The 13,527-nt window shown below is 40.3% G+C and overlaps 1 protein-coding gene across 1 annotated transcript in view; it reads right to left on the bottom strand.

The window, feature by feature from the left end:
* VPS16 (VPS16 core subunit of CORVET and HOPS complexes) overlaps positions 1 to 13,527 on the bottom strand; it is a 1,917,946-nt gene that overhangs the window by 178,167 nt on the left and 1,726,252 nt on the right. Inside the window, exon 19 of the mRNA XM_044060689.1 lies at positions 11,780 to 11,884. Within this exon, the coding sequence (XP_043916624.1) occupies positions 11,780 to 11,884 (105 nt within the window). The remainder of the gene's footprint in view (positions 1 to 11,779; positions 11,885 to 13,527) is intronic.

The following is a 13,527-nucleotide window of genomic DNA, read 5'->3' as shown; positions in this document are numbered from 1 at the left end:
CTGAAGGGATAGATTCTTCAGCATCAGAGTCCTCATAGGGAGGAAGAGAATACCTCTGTTCTGAAGAGGAATCAGAAGAAATAGAAATATGGTCAGAGGAGTCATAGTCAGTGTCTTGCCTAGGCCTTTTATAAGGAGGGGGATGGGAGCCCCTGATCAAAGTAATTAGGTCCTTGGCCATTTTGAGCATCTGTTTCTTTGGCATGGATGACTGTCCAAGAGAATGCTGCACTTGTTTCTTTGTCTTTAAAGGTCTTTTAGACTTTGCCTTGGCTGCTGAAATTCTTGATAGTAAGGTGTGTAGGTCTGAAAACAACCTCAGAAGCCGATGCCTGCTCAGCGGCTCCGGACCCATCTGAGGGAATTGTTTCCGTAGGCCCAATACCTTGAGTTTCCAGAGGCCTAGCTGTCTCCACGTGGGAGTCGGAGGCGGCCTGTGGCTCTGAGGGTAGTGGGTGTCAGGGGCTGTGAAAGCGCCTCACTGAAAACCGGCGAACCGGCGACTGGCCTAGAAGAGTCTTCGTCGTTGGTTTTGGACCTCGGATGCCTTTTTTCTTTGTCCTTGCGCTTTTTATGGACTCCGATCGTCAGTTGTTCCGACGGCATTATATAGTTAAACCTTCAGCCAAAGTAATGTAATGCAAAATCGAACCGACTCTTAATAGTGCGTTATTTGAATCTAGCACAAAACCGACAACTAGCAACGTCGTGGTCAGGGCCTAGGCATGGAATACAGTAAGAATGAAAATCCTTTTGAGGTATTTGCTTCCCACAAGAAATACAATTGTTAACTTTTACTGACATCGGACTGGGGCAAGAAAAAGTTTCCCCAATGGGGTACTTAGCTTTATTGAAGACTTTGGATGTGAAATTCAAATTCGAAAATCTCAGGAGTCGGCCGACCGGCACTTGCGAACTGCTTTTGCTTCGGGCACCGCATGGCAAGAAAGACTGAAAAAAATGGCATTGGCTACATCTTATATACCCCTGGCGCACTGATGTCAGGGAAGAGGCGACAGCAACCGACGCCGGACCAGGACTTTGGAATTCAGGCCAACTGCGGGTAGACTGCCAGCAGGATAACCCAAGTGTAATGACTGCAGCAGTGAAACACAATGAACATCTGCCACATCACAAGAAGTCTCAACCTCTGAGTCAGTAAGGCATATCACCACACATCCCAGAATTTTGGTCAAATGAGACTCCAATGTGAGACACACACATGTTGTGCTCACTAGGCTAAGTAATAGTCACTGTCAGTTACTTATCAGGTTCCAGGATCCACCAGATCATGTAAGCACTCAGGTCACTAAATCACAGGTACCAGTATGACTCATTCATAATCCATGTGGGTGTAACCGACCTAAGACATACCTTCTGGAACTACATAAAGGCAGACTTAATGGAGCTCTCTGACTGTGTGTGCCAGGCCAGTACTAGCCTGGCATTGAGCAGTATTCTCCCTTCTCCAAGGATAATGCCACAATATGAACCAGAAACGTAGCTGGTTTAACAAGTGCCTGGGCCGGTACTATGAACCGGTACCCCACCACCTCAGCTCTTCCACTGAAGACGGAGAAAAAAAACATTTCACTGTAATAGATCGATCACTACATTGTAAGTGGTTGGCTTATTACAGTTAGCACCCACCCCCCTCAGCTCTTCCATTTAACAGAAAAAAAAATACATGCCCCCCTGCCCCAGCCATTCAGGTCCTATTCTGTGCTCTGCCCCCAACTCTCCTTCAACATATTTTATTTAAATACAATAATAATAATTTCTTCTTTTAAACTGTAGCAAGCTGTTTACTGCAAATGTATCAAACAGCTGCTACAGTTTATACCCTGCCTACACAGAGTGCTACGGCACTCATGTTTTAGTTTTACAAAACAAGTCTTCTTTTTCAACTCTAGCAAACTGCTTGCTATAAATGTAGCAAACAGTTGCTACAATGTATTCCCTGCCTGCATGGAGCTCTACAGTGCTCAGGTTTTGGTTAAAAAACAAATTTTTTTTTTTACTTTTAAACCACAGCAAGCAGTTGCTACACTTTAGACCACGCACAGAGAGCTACAGTGCTCAGGTTTGACTGCAAATGCAATAGCGGCTTTTAAAAGTCGATGTTGCATTAAAGAAAGATTGGGATCCGCTGATCGTGCCCCCAACACTTTGTGCAAAGGGTAGTTGCCCTTCTTGCTATACCTAGCTAAGCTAATATGAACAGAAGATAATTGACTTTAATAACTGGCTTAGTTTCTGGTGTTGTTAAAAGGGGTTACAGTATTTGTTTGCCTGGAAACATATAGTTAACAGGTCATGCTACTTTGCACCTGTTCTCTCTAAACTTTTAAATAATGGCTAAAATATTGTCCACCCCCATTGTGTCTTTTTTAGATACTGCCAACCTGACAAACCTTCAGATATAGCTAAACCTACAGCTGTTACTACTCAACGCCAGGAGTCTAAACCAGAAACTGCACTTCCTCCAAGGTCTCCTCACCCTGTAAAACATAGATGTCTGTGCAGTTACTGAGACATGATTTAATGCCATGGAGAGCACCCAGTAGTGCAAGCCTATAATGCCTTCAATTTATATCAAACACAAACACAACTCAAGGCTGGTCAAACACTATGATGCACTTGAGCTTTGTCGTCCAAAGTCCCATATCACATCTTGGAAAGCTGTAGATCCCCTCTATGATCCATGAAGCTCATACCACATACAATGTACTAAAAATGTTCCCCATTCAACCCAATATCATATTCATGGGGAACATTAACTACCCCAATATAAACTGGAAATCATACATTACCTCAAACATGCAGGCCCAGAGATTACTGGACTTTAACAACACAAACATCCTCAACCGGCTGGTCCATACTCCCATTAGGGGTGATAACATCTCTGACCTGGTCTTCACAAACATGAAGAGACATTCCCTAACTAGTGCAATGTCCTCACTAATCTGGTCAGACCATAAAACTGTAGTCTTTGAAATTAAAAATGAATTCCGGTAGCCCAGCTAACCAAGTAACTTTTAATAAGCATTCAAAGGCTAACTTTCTAATATTAAGTGACACCCTAACAAACCTCCAAGTCCCCACAAACTCTGAGAGCACTGCTGCCTGTGCAGAACTGTTCACAAAAACAAGTACAGTCATACAAACAGCTGCAAACAGACAGCTGTACCTATCCAAACTAAGCACAGGACAGCCTCAAAAAAACAAGCCAAACTGGTGGAATTCCAACATCAATAGGTTGTATAACGAAAGAAAATCATGGTCAAAATTAGGAAAGTCAATGTCCAGTAAGTTAACAACTCCCTCATAAATCTAAATAAGCAACCCAGGGGACTAATTAAGACTACCAAAGTCAAATTTCTGTAAATACAGCCTCCCAAAAAAAGGACAACCACAAAGCTTTTTTCAACCATACTCTCAGCCTCAAAGGCAGTGCACAACAATGTGCAAAACTAATTGTGAACACAGCCACCTATACTGAGTTGGAGGCTATAGCAAATCTATGGGCCAACAAACTTAGCTCCAATTTTACCCAGTTACCACCTCAAGAAATATCTTCAAGCATAAATCCCTCAACTATTGCTAGGAAGCAAGTCTTCAATAAGCATTCTTAAGGCCAGGAATGCAGCATCAGTGGGCCCCAGTAATATTCCAGGATGCCTCCGAGATAGAATGAAACATAGCCTATTGTGCCCCATTAGAATCTCTATTCAACAGTAGCCACCAGACAGGTTTCATGCCAAGGGAATGGAGGACTGCAACTGTTATCCCTGAACATGAACATGGGCAACTACAGACACCCAAGTCTGACTAGTCTCATATGCAAAATCAGGGAAATGATAAAGACAACAAAGGAAACATAAATACATTGGCTCCATCTCAGTTTGGTTTCGTCAATAGCAAGTCAGGCTTACTCAAACTTTTGGACTTCTTTCAGACAGCCACTAAAGCTACAGATAAGGGCAAATCTGAACCTAACCAAAGCATTCAAAACGATGCTTCGCTCAGGCATTGTCAATAAACTCATTAAATTAGACAAAAACCCATATGTCATGTGAATAGCTAGCTGGTTCACAGATAGCCTCTGCTATCCTAACTTTTGGTTCTATCTCCATGAAGAGGTGAGTTACTAGTGGAGTCCCTCAGGGTGCGGTGCTAGGGCCTCTCCTTTTTGGCACCTACTACTTTGAAGTCAAGGCCATCATCAAAGGAGGTATGCCTCTATTTTCAAACTTGATTTACCTCTTCACACAATTTTCTGCATCCTTCTCAACACACAATTTTTGAAGACGTCTAATACACAGAAAACTACATTGCATGGCAAACAGTAGTGGCAACAATAATTTGAAGAAAGAGGACACTCATCTTACATCTCCCTTTTTCAGAAGCTATTGAAACTGGAAGGACTGCAACTGCAGTCCTCAAACTCCAAGACAAAATATGCAAATTGGGAATGCATATACCAAATCAGAGGCTGTGTACCTTGACAGTATTCCCTTTACCCCAAGGTAAAATGACCTCAAAATTAACACATAAAAGTAGCGAGATATACTGAGAATTGATGTACTTTTGTAACTTTCTTACTTTATTTTTCACAGCTGTAGCCTCACACTTTAAAACAGAGAGCTGATGGAACAACCTATCAAGGAAGGGTAGTGTAGATCAGTGTGTGTGTTGTGACTTTTAGAAGCATTTCAAAGTGAGGGCATGTGCGTATAAATAGAGAGCACATGCAGACAGCAGTGCCATTCTGAGTGAACAGCCAGAATGTTAACATGTATGAGTGCAGTAGTTAGTCTGTTTATAAGTTTATTTAAGTTTAAGTTACTAAGCCTCAATCCTGATGTTTTTGTATGTAATAAAGCTGCTTGAACAGAACCCACAACTCTTCATCTGTTTTATCCTGACCGGATGAGCGACGTGGTGTCAAAAATGGGATGTCTGAACAACATGATGTTAGAAGTGGCATGTCTGAATGACATGGTGTCGGAACTAGGATGTCTGAGCAACAAGAAGCCAGAAGTTGAGCCATGAGGTGCACAGCTGGACATGGAGGTATATACAGGAATGACTCATCCCAACCTGCTCAAATGATTGAAAAAAGGTCAGAAATGAATTTCAGGTAATCAAAACTTGCATAAATTATTTATTTTGTAAAGAAAATGATACAAAACATTCGCAAAGTACAAAACGCATTATTAATCAAATGCAAAGCACAAAATGCATTACTGATTAAACGAAATGTTCGAAACCATGATATTTGATAAAATTATTCAAAATGCCTATGAGAGCACTCAGAATTACTTCTGATTTGCATAATGAGCATGTTAAAAGTAAAATGAGCACAAGAAAAGTATAACATGCATGATAAAAGTTAAACCAGCATAATGAGTTAATAAAAGGGCAAAATGAGCATGGAAAAGCAAAGCGACTGCAATTTTTTAGTACATGACCCTGTTTTTTTATATGAGCTACTATTTTACATTGACTAAAGATATTCAAAGTATAACCACAGTTGTTCGAAGTATCTCAGAGTGTGCAAAGTGTTTGCAGTGTGTGCTTTATTACAGTAAATTATTTCAGAGTTTACTGTGTGCAAATTACAGTTATTTCGCAAAGTGCAGTCAGAATACAGTCATTTCGATAAGTAATTTTGAGAAGTTTCTTGTGCTGTGTACAGTTTATTCGCAAAGTGCAGTCATTACGAAGTGTTTCTTACACTGATAAGAGTGGTTTTGCAAAGTACAGTGATTTCCAAGTGTTCTTGTGCTATGGAGACTTATTTCACAAAGTGCAGTTATTTCGAAGAGTTTATTGTGCTGTTGAGCATAATTAAGAGTTTCTGGCATAAATTTCTGACATATAAGTGTGTATGTTCATACATAACTCAAAGGGTCTTTATTACTGTAGGTTGTCATGGCAGAGGCATTTCGCAGACCCAGTCCATTTGTGTTTGATCATAATATTGCAGAGAATTGGAGAGAATTTGAGCAGGAATACGAAATTTTCATACAACGCAGCTTTTTCTGATACAGACGCACGCACAAGGGCATTTATTCTGCTTAATCTAGTGGGGTCATAAGCCAGTGAAAGACAGCATTCATTTGTGTATGCAGGAGAAGAGGAAAACCATCATATTGTTGTACAAGCTATATCAAGGGAGGACTCTGAGAGCATAAATTTACAGAAATGTGTAACCCCCAGACAAATGTTATATTGGAGAGGCATTTATTTTATACAAGTGACCAAAAGCCATGAGAGATATTTGCTGCTTACATTATTGACTTGAGAAACAAAGCTAAAACATGCATATTTGGTGATTTGAAACATGAGTTGATAAAGAACAAGCTTGTGTGTGGTGTTAATAATGCTGCAGTGAGAAAGATTTTGCTTCAAGACAGTGATTTAACGTTCAGCAAAGCCATAGAGATTTGTCAAATATACGAGCTTACAGAAAGGCACACAAACATGCTTGCAAGTGATAAGAGCACGGTTTCAGCAGCGTCCAGAGCAAACATGGACAGTATGCAGCATGTTGATAACAGAAACAGGCCTAAGCACATGGCAGCTGCAGGCCCTGTGGGATTTCAAGGGACAGCGCTTACCTTTTAGCAAGTTCTACGACTAGCTCAGTAAAAGAGACATGCTCAATGCAGCACAAGGGTGAGTCAGCAAAACCCATTTCAAGTCTCACTGTTAACTGTCGTAATTGTGGTGCCAATCACGAGTCCAAAAGGGAAAAGTGCTTGGCATTTGGTCAGCAATGCCACAAGTTTAAAAAAATGAAACCACTTTCAAAAGATTTGTAAATCAAGCAAGCCTCATTCATTTATTAAGAAAGGCCACTCAAAAAAGCAAGTTAACTACATAGAAAGCTGCAACTCTACGTTCTATGTAGATGGTGTATCAATAATTAATAAAAAGGTTAATGCAGTAGATTTGTTGACAAAAATCAAAGCATTTTGTACTGTCCTGATTAATGGTAAAATCACAGTGCTCAAAATGGACACTGGTTCAAAGTGCAATGTTATGTCAGTAGAAGGATTTGCTAGAGTAAGAGCTGGTGAACAACTTAATTTGCCCAACTGTGTGAAGCTTGTTGCTTATGGAGGTGAAGAGATTCAAACCGAAGGCTCAGTAGTGCTTTCATGTTACTCAGCTGAGAACAGTTACAGCTTGCAAATTTATGTAGTCAAAAGACCCGCACAGTCATTATTAGGTCTCAGAGACAGTTTAAAAATGAAACTGCTTGCTTTTGCCAAAGAAGTCTATCATGTAAGCACATGTCCTAGTTCCAGTTTCACCAATGCTATTTTTACAGAGTGTGCTGATATTTTCGAAGACAAGCTAGGTAAACTTCCAGTTGTGTACTCTGTGAAATTAGACCCAAAGGTCAGTCCAGTCGTCAGACCAGCGAGAAGAGTTCCAATAGCTATGCAGTACACAGCCCACGTCCAGTTACATAAAATGGTGCAGCAAGGTGTGATTTGTCCAGTTACAGAACCAAATGAATGGGTATCTTCCATTGTAGTTGCTCATAAGAAAAGCTCAGATGAAATCAGAATATGTAATGACTCAAGAGACTTAAAGCATTAATGAGACCCCACCATCCTATGCGTACAGTCGAGGAAGTTACCCTCATGCCAAATGCCATTGTTTTTTTCTGTCTTGGATATGAAGAGTTAATTTTGGCAAGTAATGCTTGACTGCAAATCTTCACTACTGACATTCAGTGCGCCATTTGGTAGATACAGATTTCTCATAATGCCTTTTGGAATAAATTCTGCCAGTGAAATCCTTCAGCATGCAACTGAGCAAATTTTTTCAGGCTATCCTTGTGCTACAACAGTAGATGACTTACTAGTTGATGGCAATGGTGAAGCAGAGCATGACAAAAACCTCAGGAAAGTTCTGGAAACAGCACGTGAAGTGAATCTAAAGCTCAATCCTCTGAAATGTAAATTCAGGCTGAGAGAAGTTACTTATGTCGGTCATTTACTTACCAGTTAGGGTTTATGAACAGATCCTTCCAAACAGACAGCCACTCTTGAGATGCCACCTCCAGACAATGTCCAAAACTTACAGCACTTTCTTGGTATGATTAAATATTTGGGCAAGTTTATACCAGACTTCAATGAATTATCAGCACCCTTAAGAGAGCTGACAAGCAAAAATGTTACCTGGTCATGGTTGGAACACCACCAAAGAGCATTTGATGACCTGAAACGGAAAATTGCCAGTCCACCTACGATAAGATACTATGATGTCCACAAACAAGTAATTCTTTCCTGGGATGCTTCAAAGTTTGGTCTTGGTGCAGTTATTCTTGAAGAGAGTAGACCAGTAGCCTATGTATCTAGAACTCTTAGCCAAGCTGAGATGCAGTATGCTCAGATTTAGAAGGAACTTTTGGCAATTGTGTTTGCAAGTTCGAAGTTCCATGATTATATTTATGGCCGAGCTATCCAGATTGAGATTGATCGTCAACTTCTACTCACTATTTTAAAGAAGCCTATGCATACAGCCCCAGCAAGACTACAAAGAATGATGCTCAGATTACAAAAGTACAACTTCAAACTGGTCTACACAAAAGGCAAATTTCTTTACCTGGCTGATACCTTATCCAGATCGCACAGAAAAGCTTGATGCAGAGAATTTTGATTTTGATGTCATGGAAGTGGATAATTTTTCTACCACAAGACTTGATGAGCTAAGAAATCATACAAAGACTGATCCATTTTTCAACTACTTCATCAAAGTTAGATGGCCGTCAAAGCAATCTTGTGTACCAACAGAAGTGCAACCTTATTTTCCTTACAGAGATGAGATGTTGATGGAAGATCATTTTCAAAGGTCCTAAAGTTGTCGTTCCTACTTCCTTACATCATGAGTACATCCAAATTTTGCATCGTGGCCACCCAGGTTTCGAAGCTACCAAAAAGAAGGGCGAGAGGACTAGTATTTTGGTCTTCTCTGTCAAAAGATATTGATAAAGTACTTTCATCTTGTTCAGTATGTAATAGTACTAAACCGCATTTGCAAAAAGAGCCCCTTCAGCTAAACCAGATTCCTGAACTACCTTGGTCAACAGTAGCCACTGACATATTCGAGTGGAATAGTCAACATTACTTAGTGTTGGTAGACTCTTATTCAAATTGGTTTGAGATTAATCTGCTACCTAACCTAATGTCCAGTACTGTCATTACTAAGTTGAAATGTCATTTCTCAGTACATGGTAGTCCACACAAAGCAATTTCTGACAATAGTGTCCAGTTTACTAGTCAGCTATTTCAGAAATTTGCAAAAGTGTGAGACTTTAGCCATGTTACCAGTAGCCCTGAGTATCCACAGTCAAATGGCCTAACTGAACATGCAGTACAAAGTGCAGAGCAATTACTAGAGAAGTCAAAGCATGACAATACTGATGTTTTCTTAAATTTGCTTAATCTCAGAAATATACCCCATGACAATTTACTTGGCTCACCTCCTCAGAGACGTCTGTCTAGGCAACCATAACAACCTTTCCTATCAGTTCCAGTTTGTTGGTGCCTAATGCTAAAAACACCAGAGCAATCAAAGCCCATCTATTCAAAAAGCGTTCATTTCAGAAGTCCAACTATGATAAAATGAGCAGATTTCTTCATCCATTGAAAGAATGAGATAGTGAGGATGCAAACGGCGAAAGGTTTTGATCGATTTGGTCAAGTGAGACGTGTATGTGCAAGCTGAGATCTTACTTAGTAGACTCTTAGGGTACAGAATACAGAAGAAATTGCAGGCATCTTCTTCCTTTGTCTGACTCAATATTGCAGCATCATACCTGTACAGACTCTAGATCTCAGAACAATCCAGACGATGTTCCTGTTGAAGGATATGTCTCAGTAACTATTCCAGTTCCTAATGATGTCCCAGATGTCCCTGAAGTTCAGCATTCATTAAAAACAGTCCCTGTTGCTAAACCCAGTCATAATTTTTATGTCACATGATCAGGTCATATTTCCAGATCTAGTGTAAAACGCACAGCAACCTGGACATGATTGTTTCACTTGTAATTAGTTCTGTATAATTGCATGGCATAGGATTATTTCTGTACAATTGCATGTCAATGATTTTTGTCATTATTACTCTGCATGACTTATTCGCAAAGTGGGAGGATGTAGATCAGTGTGTGTGTCATGACTTTAAGAAGCACTTCAAAGTGAGGGCACGTGTGTATAGAGAGCACATACAGGCAGCAGTGCCATTTAGAGAGAACAGCCAGAGTGTTAACATGTATGAGTGCAGTAGTCAGTCTGTTTATAAGTTTATTTAAGTTACTAAGCCTCAATCCTGATGTGTTTGTATGTAATAAAGCTGCTTGAACTGAACCCACAACCATTTGTCTGTTTTATCCTGACCACACAAACAGCAGGTAGTACTAAACAGTCAGCACTGTAGTCCCCAATTCTATAGGTGGTACTGATAAGTTTCTAAATAAGGCTGATACCTGTTGGTTAGCAGGCTGGCATATGTTATGTGTGAGAAGGCAGGGCATGAGAGCATGGTTCTGCCATGGAAGATCTTGCTCTTTAATCTGGTAAAATTAGTTTGTGAAAGTGTACAATCTTAACATAGAAGTAAGAAATTCACAGAGAGCCACAGTTTTGGAAAATGTACACTGTAGTTAAACTTCTTAAATAAAAACATTAAAAGCTACATTGTGTGTTAGTTTCCAAAGAGACCTTGTGAACAAAGTCTGTACCACAAAACAATCAATCCTTCAGCACTACCATTTTAGTACTGACGGCACTGCCCAGTTAGTAGGCAGTGCTAGAAATTGTTGCCACCGGCAGCTGTGTGATGTCAGGGGTTCTGAGTGCAAAGGCTGCTGATCAAAACAATCGAATATCACTTACATATTTGTCCTCAACTACCATCCCCAAAATGCGACAAGAGAGTGAGAGGTTCAATATTATACTGAGGTGCATGCAAATACGATCAGCTTAAAGGTACCATGGTAGGCCCACAGATACATGTTTTTTTTTTTTTGTCTGCAAAATAGTCAACATAGAAGCAAATTCATAATACAGCAAAGGCATAATTACATTTTGAACAACATGTCACCAGGTAATCCAATACAATGCAAAAAAAAACAAAAAACTGGTAAACACCCAGTACAGAGTATCAACTAAATGAGCCTGGGTTACTGTCAAGGCTTTATCTCTCTATGCCAAAGGAGCTGCCATTCCTGAATCTGACTTCTGACATACTAAAAGGCAGACAAACAGTTATTACAGCCTGCTAAATCACTAGCTCAGGTCCCTTCTTAAATAAATACGATGTAATGGAATGGCATGGAAGGTAATTGGTTGTTTAGTTGAAACCCAATTTATCAACATCTCATTTCATCAATAATGCACAAGGGCTGTGTATCTTCAGGGTAGGTTACATTACTTATATCCAGTACAGATTGTAGTAAGCTTCTGCATCAGAAGGTCTGAAATGCAGTTCAGTTTATGACACAAGATAAAAGATGCAGAGACACAGTGTTCAGTGGTTGTTACTGGTCTGCAGTGAGCCTCTACTTTTCTTGCACAGTGCCAGAAGACACCAGTCCAAAGCAATTAATGAGAAGTAACTCTGGGAAATTATACTGTCTACAGTAAGGCAGAAATCTTACATGGTTGTAATACAATACAAAATATGAGGATATTTAGCCTATTGTGTTCTGATTAACCATTGTATTTCTACTTGCTCAGAAACACATTTTAAGACTTGCCTTTTCTTGATAACTCTGACGAACATATACGTTTCCAAGCTCCTGATGATCATCATCTTGATTAAACAAGTCTTTCAAAGTATCTTCCTGCTGGTACCTACAGAACTGCATGAACATGTAAGAAGAAATAGTATGAGAAGCTGAAACTAGCTTATATTACATTAAAACTTTCTCCAGTAGTTAAAACTATTTTAAAACTATTTATTATTTATTTATTTATTTATTTACTTTTGTTAACCAGGAAAGTCCACTGGGCTGAAAAGAGCCCATTTTTAGTGAAGGCCCGGGGAGAACCCCCCCCCCCACGCAAAAAAAAACAATGTACATAATTAAGAGATTATTTAGAGAGTTAATAACAGCATTTAACAATATACAAGAGTAATAAAGTACAGTTGTGTACACTTACCATAAATGTAGATGTTCGAGTGTATTCACTGTTGTAGTCATCACATTTGGGTTATCTGCTTGCAGTAGCCCTCAAGTCGGCCTGATTACCAAAGTCTTGGGTCCTGCGTCGGTTGCTGTCTCATCTTCCGTGACGTCAGGTAGTCAGGGGGTATAAAGCATGCAGCCGACGCCATTACATCAGTTTTTCTTGCCCCAGATGTCAGGTGCCCCCCTAATGGGAAGCAATTAAATATATGTATATACAAGGTTATACCTCCAACAAAAAAGCAAATACACCAAAAAGCTTTTAAGCATGGTAAAGAAGAAAAGAGGTATAGCCAAAAGAAGTCAGGGGGTTGGAGGGAGGGTAACCAGGACTGCAACAGTGAATACACTCGAGCATCTACATTTATGGTAAGTGTACACAACTGTACTATGTTCTTCGTGTTTCACTGTTGCAGTCATCACATTTGGGTAGATTCCCAAAGCTAAGGATGGGAGGAGGACTTTAGATAGCATTAGGACCAGCTATAAGGCCCTGCCAGACTTCAGTGGCAATGGTAATGCTTGGTGAAAGTATGTACAGAACTCCAGGTAGCGGCTTCTAGGATGTCCCTTGTAGGGACACCTCTGAGGAAGGCTGTAGAAGTTAGATGCAGCCCTGGTTGAATGTGGTCTAATCCCCTGTGGGACAGGTTTTCCATGGTGCTTATAGCAGAAATTAATGCAATGGCTTATCCATTTAGAAATGGTTTGCTTTGAAATAGCCTTCCCCTCTGCCCTTGCAGCAAATTCCACCACCAGTTGTTCAGATTTCCTTTAAGGTTTAGTCCTGTCCAAGTAAAATCTAAGTTGTCTGTGCACATCTAAGGAGTGCAGTATCCGTCCCCCTTTGTTTTGTGGATTAGAAAAGAAGGCTGGCAAATGAATGGACTGATTAAGAGCCACACTGGATACTACCTTGGGCATGAAGGAAGGATTGGTCCTGAGGGACACCCTGTCCACATGAAAGATGATGAAAGGCTCCACTGCCATAAGGGCCTGTAATTCTGATACCCTTCTTGCTGAAGTAATTGCTAAAAGGAAGGTTTTCCAAGAAAGGAATTTTAACTCTGCACTTGCAGCTGGCTCAAAAGGAGGAAGAGTTGAGTTTTTCCAATAGAAAATTACTGTCCCAGGCTGGAGTTGGTGCTCTCCTGGATGGTCTTAAGTTTTTGCCCCCTCTGAGGAACTGCTTGAGCAGTGGATGAGAGAAGAGGGGTGGTTCTGTGCTGTAATGAGCTGAAATGGCTAAGGAATAAATTTTGATGGAGGAAAAAGAAAGGCCCTTGTGAAGCATCTCAGTTAAATATTAAAGAATC

Source organism: Protopterus annectens, chromosome 2.part0, assembly GCF_019279795.1.
Source record: "Protopterus annectens isolate FY-2018-M chromosome 2.part0, PAN1.0, whole genome shotgun sequence".
In the NCBI taxonomy this organism is placed as follows: Eukaryota; Metazoa; Chordata; order Ceratodontiformes; family Protopteridae; genus Protopterus; species Protopterus annectens.
The sequence above is the reverse complement of the archived record's forward strand: the minus strand, read 5'-3'. Positions and strand labels throughout refer to the sequence as shown.